This window comes from Castanea sativa, chromosome 2 (assembly GCF_040712315.1).
Source record: "Castanea sativa cultivar Marrone di Chiusa Pesio chromosome 2, ASM4071231v1".
Lineage (NCBI taxonomy): Eukaryota > Viridiplantae > Streptophyta > Magnoliopsida > Fagales > Fagaceae > Castanea > Castanea sativa.
In genome coordinates, this window is record NC_134014.1 from 46,134,092 (window position 1) to 46,148,019 (window position 13,928).

Genomic DNA, 13,928 nt, shown 5'->3' on the forward strand with positions numbered 1-13,928 from the left:
AATAGGTTAGGTTAAGAGTTATCCAAATTAGGTGGGAAATAGGTGGGTTTATAAATATAGATAAAATGACAAAACTTAGGTACAGTACCTTAAGTACTGTTCCTTTGGTTCTCATCTTAAAATTTCACCATGTGGCTAATTAACTAAAAAATACATTTTTTTCCCATGAGAAAAAATTTACATGGCAAAATTTTAAAAGGGAAACCTAAGGAACAACATTTAAAATAAACAATATTTAAATACTGTACTTAAGTCTTGCCATTTTACCATTTATTGAGTGAGGTACTGTTTTCTATTTAGCTTTTTTTTTTCCCCCCGATTTGGTATTCTTGGTTCTATCGTATAACTTTTGCTATGTTTGTTTGTTAATTTGTTAGGAATTCAAGTGTTTAATGTGTGGATTTCAGTATTCTTGGTTATTTCTATTTGTTGATTTGAGTTTTTCTTTTTTTTCTTTTTTTTTATAGGGATTTGTTGTTTGAGTTTATTCATTGTTTTGTTGAAACTTGTTGATTTGAGTTTATTCATTGGGGAATTTTTGTAATCCACAACTCTTTTTGTTGACGTGGGTTCAATTTGTGGGCCACTGAAGCCCGCAAGGCCCATTTGCCTATAAGTCGGTCAAGCATGACCGAATACAACGAGTATAATTCCTTTTGTTGCCGACCTATGACATATATATATATTAGGGTTGTGTGTTGTACAACAGCATCAAGAATTCTGTAATAACTTAGCAGCCGCATATATTGATAATTGAGAGAGTGGCAGTTCTTACTTCTTTGTCTTGTCATCGGAGCAACTTTTCCTTTTTAGGTACAGTAATTCCTACCTTGGCACAAAACTTCCTCCAAATCGGTTTGATTGAGTTGGCTAGGATGATGAAAGAGGCGGCTATTTATTTTCCTCCGTTTAAGTTGTCACGGAGGACGAAAGAGGTTCAAGATAAAAGCAGTGTTGAATATCAGCGGTTGACATGGGATGCCCTTCGGAAGAGTATAAATGGGCTTGTGAACAAGGTTAATGCTGCCAACATAAAGAACATTATCCCAGAACTCTTCTCGGAGAATTTGATACGGGGAAGTGGCCTATTTTGTCGGTCCTGTATGAAGTCGCAGATGGTATCCCCGGGTTTTACAGACGTGTTTGCAGCATTGGTTGCTGTTGTCAACACTAAGTTTCCTGAGGTTGGCGAGCTTCTCTTGAGGAGGGTCGTTTTGCAGCTCAAGAGAGCATATAAACGGAACGACAAGCCTCAATTACTAGCTGCTGTTAAGTTTATTGCACATTTAGTGAACCAACTAGTGGCTCATGAGATCATTGCCTTGGAGCTGCTTACCGTGCTGCTTGAGAATCCAACCGATTCGAGTGTTGAGGTTGCTGTTGCCTTTGTCACAGAGTGTGGATCACTTTTGCAAGATCTCTCGCCTAAAGGCTTGCATGGTGGGTATCCGTACCTTATTTTCTGTCAGATTTCAGATTGTAAATCTTCATTGTGGAAGGTTTAAATTATAATCTTTGTTTTTCTTGGCTAATCATTTGCATTGAGAGACCAGGATTTATATTGGTTTGGATTTAGCTGTAGTTTTATTCCAACTTGAGTAATTTGAACTTGAGCTGTACCACCAGTATTTCCTTTAACTACTTCAAAAATGTGCATATTCCTCTCCCCAAAGGCACCACATAAGACATAAAGGAGCTTCCTTCCAAATATCCCCAGTATTGTTTGCCAAAATTCCCCTTCCAAGAGGCTAACAAACACTATTATCAAATTAGGCATAACCCAACTAACTTCGGATAGGCAGAATAGCAAAGTCCACAGCTCCTAAGTGATAGGACAGTTCATTACAAGGGGGGTTGTAATCATGCCTAAATCTGGCATGTATCTGGTTTTTTTTTATTTTTTTTATTTTATAGTATTTTGTAGAATTACCGACAAGAAATATAGATTTAAAAAAGTCAAATAAATATTATGATCTCTATTTCAAATCAGATTGGGATCAAAACCCTGTGCCTATTCTGAGTACTGAACCAGTGTTTTCTGATCAGTGAGATGTCTTAGGTTCCACTGGGAAGTTGCCATTCTTTGTTATGTCTGATAATACTAAGTTAAAAATTGTCTTGACGATATAGAAACATTGTATCTGAAATTTTGCCACTCATGGCTGTGGCATATATGTAACCTTGTATGGTGGCCTGGTGTTAAATGGTTGTTTGAATATATTGTTTAGTACTCAAAATTTGTTTACGTATGTACTTCTGATAATATGAAAGACAAGTAGCGAGTTTCTTTTGATTATTTACATGTTTAATTAGCTATGTCAAACTTTTGGTTCATTATGTTCTATGCTTAGCAATCAATGTTTCCATGAGATTATATGTCATAATGTTCCTATCCTCTTTCTTTTATTTTTACTGGAATAAATTTTAGTTTCTGTACTGTGTACTCAAGGTTTACACTTCTACAGGAATATTTGAGCGATTCCGTGGGATTCTTCATGAAGGTGAAATAGACAAAAGGGTTCAATTTCTGATAGAAGGGCTATTTGCGATAAGAAAAGCCAAGTTTCAGGTATGATTTTTTTTGTTCTCCCTTCATTTTAAGAATTATGGTATGATATACTACTATTAGTGTCCCAGGATAGCTAGAATAAAGATACCCTCTGTGATGTATTCGTTTGCAGGGGTACCCAGCTATTCGTCCAGGTCTGGACCTTGTAGAGCAGGAAGATCAGATAACCCATGAGATCTCTCTCCAAGAGGAAATAGATCCAGAGATTGCCCTTGGTATGGCATTATGCTGAGCTGTTTTCTGCTTCTTGATTGGTCTAGCTATGGTTATGTATTGATTTATATTTTTCTTTCTCCTTGTTCAGATATATTCAAGCCAGATCCTAATGTCCTTGAGAATGAGAAGCGTTATGAAGAGTTGAAGAAAACCATTTTGGGTGAAGAGTCTGAGGATGAAGAAGGTTCAGATGCAGCTTCAGATGTTGATGATGAAGGTGAGGATGATGATGCGGAAGAGGATGAGGAGCAGATGAAAATAAGGGATGAAACAGAGACGAATCTTGTAAATCTTCGGAGGACAATCTATCTAACAATTATGTCCAGTGTAGATTTTGAGGAGGCAGGTCATAAGCTCCTGAAAATTAAACTAGAGCCAGGTCAAGAGGTATGTGTTGCAAGCTTTTCCTGATGTTACTGCTGTAAAGTCGAAGTCTCTTTATTTAGTATTCCCTTGTTTAAGAAGTAGGGAAAGATAGATAAATAATGAATATTTGTTCACAATTCGCTGAGTCTCTGCAAATTATTGGTACTTGGCTAGGAATCACTATTAGTTAGAGAAACTAGAGCTGGGTTCTGAGTCTCCTGTCCAGCACGAAGACATCCTTTACTCCCCTTTGCTATCAAGTATATAAATGAACAATAAACGAATAAACAAGATGGATTAGATTCACTTTACGTATTCTTTTAACATTTCATATTGCTAGATGTTATTACATGTCAGTATCAAATTTTTTTTTTCTTTATTCTTAGCTTCTGTTTTTTTAGCCCCCACCCCCTAAACGATTAGAATTCATTAGTAGTTTCATGCACTAACTTGCCTTGGTGCTTAGATTATTTCCTTTGGGTACTTCAGTCACTATTAGGGGTGTATAGAGGCAAGCCACACAGAGCCCAAGCTAAGCTTCTTGCTGCTTAAGCTAGACTTGACATGGAGTTGAGTTTGGCTTGAAGAATTCGAAAACTCCTAAAATTGATTGCTTAAAATAATAAAAGAAAAAAAATCTTATAATAATACAATTGAAAGCTTAAACTAATAAAATTGAAAGCTTAATAATAATAATATATTAGTATAATTTATTTTAAAGAAAAAATCTTGAATCAAATTCTGTACTACTTGAAGACTTATAATTGTCTTGGTGACTTATGCAGATGGAGTTGAACATTATGCTCCTAAAATTGAGACTTGACATAGAGTTGAGTTTTGCTTGAAGAATTCAATAACTCCTAAAATTGATTACTTAAAATAATAAAAGAAAAAAAAATCTTACAATAATACAATTGAAAGCTTAAAATAATAAAATTGAAAGCTTAATTATAATATATTAGCATAATTTATTTTAAAGAAAAAATCTTGAATCAAATTCTGTACTACTTGATGACTTATAGTTGTCTTGGTGGCTTATGCAGATGGAGTTGAACATTATGCTCTTGGAATGCTGTAGTCAGGAGAGAACTTACCTCCGGTATTATGGTCTTTTGGGGCAGCGATTCTGCATGATCAACAAAGTTTATCAGGAAAATTTTGACAAATGCTTTGTCCAACAATATTCCATGATTCACCGGCTTGAAACAAATAAGTTGCGTAATGTGGCTAAGTTTTTTGCGCACTTACTCAGCATCGATGCTCTACCTTGGCATGTTTTAGCCTATATTCGCTTAACAGAGGAGGATACCACTTCTTCATCTCGTATATTTATTAAGATTCTATTCCAGGTATCAAAAGCGATGCCAATTTTTTCCCCTCATGTTTTTCTCTCTAGCATTTCTTCTAGAAGCTGTTGTATTCACAGTTGTGTTGTTTCTGTTGCAGGAATTGTCAGAGCATCTGGGCATCCATCTGCTGAATGAGCGTCTTAACGATCCCACAATGCAGGATTCCTTTGAATCTATCTTCCCAAGGGACAATCCCAAGAACACGCGGTTTTCAATTAACTTCTTCACATCCATTGGACTTGGTGGCATCACTGGAAACTTACGTGAGTACTTGAAGAATATGCCACGCCTTATTATGCAACAAGAGCAAGCAGTGTCAGAATCCGAATCAGACGATGAATCTGATAGTTCTGGTAGTTCAGTTACAGGGTCAGCTAGTTTAGAGTTGGATTCATTGAGTTCAGATGAGAGTGAAAGGGATGACAGACACAAGAAGCGGAGGCGGAGAGACTAAGGGAATGTTATGATGTGCAATAGATATTAGGGTTTGATGTTTGCCATTTTGTAATGTATAGAATCAATTTGTTTTCACATTGTGTAAAATTTTGCATCCATATGAATTTAGCATTATAGCAACTTTGTTTTTCTCTCTTATGTGGAAAGGATCTTAATTTCGGCACAGTGCTCTATCTTGGCATGCAAAATTTTGGGTTTGATGTTTGTCATTTGTTTTCCTGCATACCACTGATTCCCGTGTGTTATGGTGTGCAGCCACTTGAGCACTAATGGAACTTGATGCTACTCGAATTTACAAGGCTACAACTCTTACACTTGCAGGTGTGATGCTGGATGGATTACAAGGGCTTTCTATTGTTAGGCCACCTCTCCATATGGCTACTTTATTAGATGGTTAATAAATATTGATTTTGGCCTAACATATTGCTTTTGTAATCATAATATGGTTAGTGTCAAAATTAAAATTTGTGGTGTTTGTAATGGAAATAACTCAGAATATATTTAATTAATTAGTGGATGATTACACTTTATTTTCATAAATAATTTGGTTGTGATTGAAAAAGGTTACACATTTGGGTCAAAATTTGCACTTCATCTTTACTTGAAATTAAAAATTTTTCATGTCCAAAAAAGTGTGAACTGAATTATTTACTTGGAATGTTTAATACCCATGCACTTCTGACAGTACTAAACTCTGAAGTTAAGATCAATATTTTTGGTCACTCTATGGAGACTCCAATGGTGGCCCTGTTTGCTTCTTCACTCACAAGTTGCCTTATATGACAACTAAACAATAAGAGAAGTGCTACGTACACAATATTTGTTACAAGTTTTTAATTTATATCTACTACTAAAATTACTTTCTTACCCACTAATAATGGCAAATAACAACCGGCTACATAATATTTGTTGTGAAAATATTGTTGACATAACATTTTTCAAACAATAATGAAAAGACGGAAGTATTCGAATATGGACAGTGTTTGTTTCACACATTGTGTGCGTTTACACACTCCCAAAATAATTGAATTTTAAACTTGAAAATGCCCCTTCAGTATGTAAATGCACACACGTGTAACAGAATGTTTATTCTCTATACTTGTGCAACACATGTATAAAGTATAAACATAACAAAAACACGTGTGTGTTTGTTATGTTTATACTTTATTCACACACTTCGATTGACTGACGAGAGGGATATTTTTATTTTTATACTTGTATATTAGATTAGATCATTTTAGGGAACATTTAAACGCATGAATTTCGTCCTCTTCAAAGGTTGGGACTTGGGACTTGGAAATTCATTACTAATTGATAGGATTTGTTAGTTATTTAGGCTATATCATTGTTTTTGTTACTGTAAATGACACTAGTTACCATGTTTACATACAAGTCTAAAATAATGACTATGGGATAAAAATATATATACAACCACCCTATTTGTCGTGAGCTAGGGGTGCCTATAAAGCTCAAAGGTTCTTTAACTTAATAAAAAGTTTTAAAAAAGGGCATTAAAGATGAGGGAAAATTAAATTATTAACATTCTTTTGATTCCTTAAAATAGTTGACAAAAGGAAGAAAAAGAAATCATGAAAAAAATTTCACTTTTTTCTCATTCTTCCCATGTAAGAAAAAAGTTGTACTTGCACCACCACCTATTTATGAGGTATATACTAAATTGAACTTTAAAGGAATTAATATTACTCTTTTTCATTGAACCATCATATTCCTCTAAATTAAATTCTAAAGAGAAATCAATTTGATCTTTAATGGACCACCATCTTTTCTATATCATCATCAACAATGCCACCACTTTCTGGGCACTACTGATACACATGCAATTCAAGCCTAGTGAATGGTCCTAAGCATAATTTCAAGTTACATACTATTTTCCTAGCAAACCAAATGTAAAGAACTTAAGCATTATCAATATCTAGCTAAGATGATAGCTTTTCTTTCTGTGATCTGTGATTCTTTCTAGGTTCAGTATTTAATTTTTACCACCTAGCAGAGATAACAGTTCAAAGGATGAATGATTTGGTGAAAGAAGGCGATATGGAGTTCAAAGCTGAAATGAGTGCTATAGGTAGTACAAACCACAAAAATTCAGTCCAATTGCTAGGATACTGCAACGAGGGGCAGCACCGGTTTGTTGTATATGAATTCATGAGTAATAGTTCTCTAGCAAGCTTTCTATTTGAGGGTTCGCGGCCATATTGGTACCAAAGAATTCAAATTTTATTTGAAATGGCAAGAGGGCTTTTTTACTTGCATGAAGAATGCAGCACACAAATCATACATTGTGATATCAAGCCGCTGAACATCCTACTGGATGACTCTTCTACAGCTAGAATTTTTGACTTTGGATTAGCTAAGCTTTTGAAAACAGACTAGAATCGTACTACTACTGGAATTAGGGAAACTAAAGGGTATATTGCACCCAAATGGTTCAGAAACATGCCTATTACAATTAAGGTGAATGTTTACGGCTTTGGCATTTTGTTGCTAGAGCTTATTTGCTGTAGGAAGAGTTTTGAAGCAAAGGCAAAGGGTGAGGATTAGATGATACTAGTTGATTGGGCATATGATTGCTATAAAGACAAGAAACTGGATTTGTTAGTGAAGAAGGATGAGGAGGCAACATGATGATTGCAATATAGTGCATTCAGAAGGATCCATCACTAAGGCCAACAACGAAGAAAGTGGTACAAATGATGGAAAGATCTGCTGAGGTCTCAGTTCCTCCAGGTCCATCTTCATTTATTAGTTCAATGTAAATCCTCTTACATAATTACCTTTCTGGTTGTATAAGTCTTTATGCATGTTTAATTGTCAATACTATCAGCTTGGCAAGTCAAGGAATATTCAGGAATTGGATACTCTAATATGAATAATAATTACCCATATGTGTCAAGATTTTCAATAAAATGACAACTTTTTTGTGTCAAGTAATTCTTTACATGAAATTTGTATATATGAAAAAGGGGGAGGGGGTGCTATATGGTTTTCCTGTAGTACTGCAAAAATTTGTCTTTTCTATTGACTATTGATCCACTATAAAACTAATTCAAAACCCAATGTTTAATGCCATCATTCATAAGGATTGACAAATGGAGTAATATGCCATAGGCAGAAATTTGCCTCGCCTGCAAAACCCCACTACCAAATTTTGGAAACTCCAATTGACTAGGTCCGGACAATGAATAGTGGCTACTAGACTAGAACTAGTTGGAGCCACTATCATCAACATATTTTTCTGTACAGGTTATTTTCAGGCAGGCCTTCTTAGATTAAATCTAGCTAGATTTAGCAAGATCCAAATTACTGTCTTACAACAAGACTTACAATTTGTCATGGTTTGCAACATTAACTTAACATAATTGATCTTACCCCAAGATTAGTTTAACTTCCGCAACCAAATTGATAGATGAAACAGAAAATTCAGGAGGTGATTCTTGGCAAGGCAGAGCAATGAATGGGATACAAATCCATGTTCATTCTTGCCTTGGTAAAGTACCTTCCTTGTAGGACTGTCCTGAGTAGAGAAGTGTTGAGCATCAAAGTAAAACCATCAGATATTATTTTGTAGGCGTAAATGCACTTTTAGTCCCTATATTTTGACCCGATTTCTATTTTGGTCCCCACATTTTATTTTTATCACTTTTAGTCCCTAAACCAATTAACGCGTGACATTTAAGTCCTTACCATCACCCAACTAACAAAAAATGCTGACGTGGCTGACGGCACAGTAAAATAATAATTAAAAAATCTATTTTAGCATTAAAAAATTACCACGTCAAAATTTAAATTAAAAAAAATTAATTTATTAATTTTACTTGAATGAAATTTTTTATAAAAAAAAACTCAAGAAGAACATGAAGAACAAAAGAACTCCAACCCAGATCAAAGAACACAAAGACTGCCCTTAAATCACAACCACAAATCCACTGGAATCTGCCACAAAACCATCAACTATCCACCACAAATCCAAAACAATAAACCTATCCACTACCCACACAAACTCATCGGAGCAAACTACCCCACCCAAATCTTATGAAAAAAAAAAAAAAACTCAACTAGTCCAGGCACCATTCCTCTTCGATCTAAGAACAAAACCCATCACCAAACTCCAATCTGTGAACGAATCCCACCACCAAACTCCGATCTGTGCCATCACCGAAACCCACCACCAAACTCCAATCTTAGCCACTGAAACCCACCACCAAACTTCAATCCAGCCACTGAAACCCAGACCTCCACCACGCCGATCCACAAACCCACACCCTCCTTCACCATGCCGATCCCTACAAACCCACGCATAAAAACCCACAAAAAAAAAAAAAAAAAAAAATTCAAAGGAAAACCCACAAGCACTGAGCAAGCAGAGAGTTGAGACGGGAGAGTTTCAGAGAGTTGTGATCTAGGGTTGTGGTGTTTTAATCTGGAAAGAAAGAAAATGTTTGGAGTTGAGAAAATGTTTAGGTTTGTGTGTTCTTGAGTTCAGGCAGGTTTGTTCAGACAAGGGAAATGTTTGTTTTCTTGAGTTGAGGGTAGTCACGGGTCAGGAATATATTCTTCATGTTTTTTTTTTAAAAAAAAATTTCATTCAGTAAAATTAATAAATTAATTTTTTTTAATTTAAATTATGATGTGGTAATTTTTTAATGCTAAAATAGATTTTTTAATTATTATTTTTCTATGACGTCAGCTACGTCAGCATTTTCAGTTAGTTGGGTGACAGTAAGGACTTAAATGTCACGTGTTAATTGGTTTAGGGACTAAAAGTGGTAAAAATAAAATTTAGGGACAAAAATAGAAATCGGGTCAAAATATAGGGACTAAAAGTGCATTTACGCCTATTTTGTATAAATGATGAGCATATATAAGATTAGATGAAATTTTGGACTCGTGTAGAATCTTTCAAGTTTGAAATTAAAGGAATGTGTCCTAAGTTGAAAATTACTTATATGGGTGATTGTAAGTTCATGTTCATTGCCCACTGAGACCAACTCTGAACTTGTGTATTGATTTTGAAGAGAAGATTGGCAAGGTTGGATGTTAAAGTCACCAACTTTGCTATAGATCTGGTGTTCTAATGAATGTATGTATGATAAATCTTTGTACATCCTGACTATCTATTAATATGACTAATATTCTATGTCAAGTAATTGTTTATATAAAATTTTTATCACACAATAAAATGGTTCCTAGATAAAAAATTCCTATTAGTGGTGCAAATTGTGTCTTTTCTATTCAAGCATTTGATTACAACTAACCTATTACAAAACCCAGCAGTTAATGGCTTAATGCCATTGCCATCATTCATATGGATTGAAAGGCCAAGTATGTAGATCTTTTTTTTAGATGAATGTAGATGTGATATTATAGAAACTAGTCGAAGATCCACGTGTTGCGCATGATAATTTTTTAAATAAAATACTAATTTAGTCCCTAGACTTTATAAAGAGTTTAATGTATTAAATAAAATTAATTTTTTTAATGTATGAAGTGGTTAGATTAGTGGTATGTCAAAGGTTTGATAAAAAAGTTTAAAAAAAATAATTCCAAGGAAATGTAAAAGGCCTTAAAATTAAAATAAAAAAAAATAAAAAAAAACTGTGACCTTTTGAATTGTAGAAATATGATTTTTTTAATTACCTTGTGTATAGATTTCATTATTAAGTTGTAGATATCTAAATTAAAGTAGCTGAATATATAAATGCAAAATTATATGTAAAGTTACAACCACACAAGATAAATATGCATAGATTTTTTTTGTTTTTGTTTTTGTTTTTGTTTTTTATTATTCATGAATCATTATTTCATTATTTACTTATAAATATCTAAATTAAATTTTTTTTTAAATCTAAATTAAAATAGATGAATATGTAAAGGTAAAATTATATGAAAAGTTAAAACTACCTAAGATGAACGTTTAACCACTTGTAGATATGTGTTTTTGGAAGACTAAAAGTATACACAATTGCTTTAGTTGGAACTATATAACTATGCAAATATTGTTGCTAGTGGTTCTATCATTTGCAAATTATCAAGTTTGGTGGCCTTACAAAATAGATATTTCATTTTGCAAAAAAACTTTACATGAACTCCTCTTTTGTGACAACTTTTTTTTTTTTTTTGCCGAAACAACTTAAGAATATTAAGACTTAAATTAACACTGTATCAAAAAAAAAATTAACACATGTGGTAATTGTAAAACATGTCAGTGATATTAAAAATATAAATATTTAAATATTTAAAAAAACATTTTTAATAGATGGTAATATAAAACATTTTTTTCTCAATATTTTATGTAACTTTTCCCATAAGATCAATATTGTTGGCATCCTTTAAAGATGATACATAATATTTTCGAGAAGAAGAAGAAGAAGAAGCAAAGACAATGCTAACACATAATATAAAACTATTAAGTTCATTCTCAATAGCCTTTAAGTCTACAAATTGCTCAATCTATAGGCCTAGACACATTCAAAGTGTGCCATCTAAATTATAAATTATATGACCCTTTATCACACAAATATATTGATTACCCCAATGAATGGTAAAGGAAGGCAGGTATGTGTCTAGCCATTTTCTTGATTTTTGCTGCATAATTTAATAGTATGGAGAATATGACTGGATTTTAATGTTGAATAAAATAAGATGAGAGGAAAAAAGAGTAACAATAATATATATAGCAATAAACATCAAATTATCCAAGTCATTATATGTAATATAATAACATTATATTATTTTATACTATATGTATAATGCAGTAGGATAATATTTAATCAAAGAGAATATAAAAGATAACAACTTAAAACACAAAGCTAAATTACATCAACCCAAAGTAAAATTCTAATTAACACAAAAAATCATCAACCTAAAGAATTGATGCAATAAAAAAAAAATCAAACAAAATAATGAAAAACAAATTGAGAGAGAGAGAGAGAGAGTGATGATGTCGAAAATCGTCAGTAAGTCACACGGTCACATGCTTAAGACAACACCTGCACAACACAAAAAAAAAAAAAAAGACCTCAAGAGAGTACCGGTGTGGTACCGGCCAAATACCCTCTGAAGATTAAGTCAGAGAACTTTCACAACTCTAAAGTGCCAGAGTTGGGGAGAATTATGCGTACCTTGATCTCTGAAGGTTTTGGGTTTTTATAGTAGTGTTGAACCGACTTTGATTTCATGGAGAAGAGGAATCTTTCCTTGTAGGGAAGATCCTCATAAATACACATATTTTACGGGATCCTTTCCATATAGGGATTCTGTTGTCTAGGATTAATCGTGAAGCACAAGACATTTTCATTTGAAATTCCTTGAGGACCAATTAAAATATATGGGCGCCACGTGGCTTTGCCACAGTTCACTTTGTATCTGTCTATTTCCTCGTCCATCCACTGCAAGTAATCCGTCAACCAACAACACGTGTTGTCGTGTTGCTTCCTTTCTTTGTCTGTCAACCTAGTATAGTCACCCATGGTAGGTTCTGTAAAATCTGACCGTTTACCTTAATTTTATTCTCTACAGTTGCCCTTTCACTCTATGGGTCTGTCGCCATATTTCCTAGACGGACCCGTAGAGTGACGGTTCAACACAACCCTTAAGAAATGTATCTTGATTTGACAGGCTAGCCTAGTGCTATTAATGCAGTAGGGGCACATGGCACATTTCTAGTGGTTAATTGCTCGTATCGAAGCATCCCTTCGTCTTCCGTGTTGTTCCCTCTATATATATATATATATATATATATATATATATATATATATATATATATATATATATATATGTTGCTTCTCTCTCTCATTTTTACTTTCCATAACAAATTTTCAGAGCTAGAGCGATACCATCTGCTTTTCATTTTAGCTTTTCCTTCTCCATCGCTTTTCGGTGACTGTTCACTTGTTGCTTCTATTTGCTACTCTGTGTCTGTTTCTTCTTCGTATCGTTTAGTTGGTAAGCATCCGTTGCCTCTCACTAAGCTTTCTTTTCGTTCTTTAGTTTAAATATTGTTTGCCCGTCGTCTACATAAACCTATAGAGTCTTAGGGGTTTATTTGTCACGTGTAGGTGAGAGATGTCTAGTGAGGCGTCAAGTGATCAATCGTGGGTCCGCGAAGGAGCGGGCTGCAATGAGGTGTATCCGTTTGGTCATGATGACCTCAGCACCTCTCATGATGAAAGGGATCCGTCTGCCAGTTCTCCTTTGGATAAGGATAAGGACGTGGACGGGGAGCGCAGGATGACGGTGGAGGAGTTTTTCCATTGCTACCATCCATCCGAGATCAGCTAGTCTAAAGGTATGTACAGCTTCCTACCAAGGAAGCTTGTACTTAGGCTGGTGTGTGACACTCTTGACTCCAACAAGAACTGGAAGAGTCGTTATTTCTTTATTCAGGATGACGACTGTATGTGTCACCTTAATGACTAGGAGTTCATGCTCGTAGACAAAACTTGGGGCATAATGCCTCCCTTTGGTAGAATTCGTCCGGTTTAAATTTTATCTTCTATTTACTATCGTTGATCTAACCGTCCCTTTCTTGTAACTCGAAACCGTCCAGAAGTGACCTTGGAGCAGTGGAGCTTATTGGAGAAAATTTTTGCAATTAAGTTGAAGAAGAGGACGTGGGCTATGCTCGTCACCTTGGACACAATCCATTGGTACTGCAATGGTCTCGAACCTACCAAAGTTGCCCATCGCTATGATAGCTAGGCACGCGGACGTAAGTCCATCGCTCTTTATAGTATTTTCTTTTTACTTGTAATTTGCCATTCGGAGGAGAGCTTACATAAAGTAGCAGGCTACTGCAAAGAAAAAACAGGAGGGCAGCTTGCCTCCTAAGGCTACCACCCAAGTCCCTCCGTCACTAAAGAAGAGACCGTCGGAGAAGTTTGACCGTCCCCCTAAAAACCCAAGGTGGCGAAGTCATCCATCGGCGTAAAAGCTGCAAAGAAGACTCCTAC

The 13,928-nt window shown here is 34.7% G+C and overlaps 1 protein-coding gene across 2 annotated transcripts; it reads left to right on the plus strand.

The window, feature by feature from the left end:
- The first annotated feature begins 702 nt into the window (after positions 1-702).
- LOC142623923 (uncharacterized) lies at positions 703-5,262 on the plus strand. 2 transcript variants are annotated; one of them, XM_075797411.1, is made up of 6 exons: positions 703-1,440; positions 2,466-2,569; positions 2,682-2,784; positions 2,874-3,172; positions 4,195-4,500; positions 4,598-5,262. In XM_075797411.1, the coding sequence occupies exons 1-6, from the start codon at positions 876-878 to the stop codon at positions 4,952-4,954; spliced, it is 1,734 nt and encodes a 577-aa protein (XP_075653526.1). In that variant the 5' UTR covers positions 703-875; the 3' UTR covers positions 4,955-5,262. The 2 variants fall into 2 exon arrangements, with proteins under 2 accessions (XP_075653526.1, XP_075653527.1); XM_075797412.1 differs by having other exon boundaries at positions 725-1,440; positions 4,578-4,763.
- Positions 5,263-13,928: the final 8,666 nt, after the last annotated feature.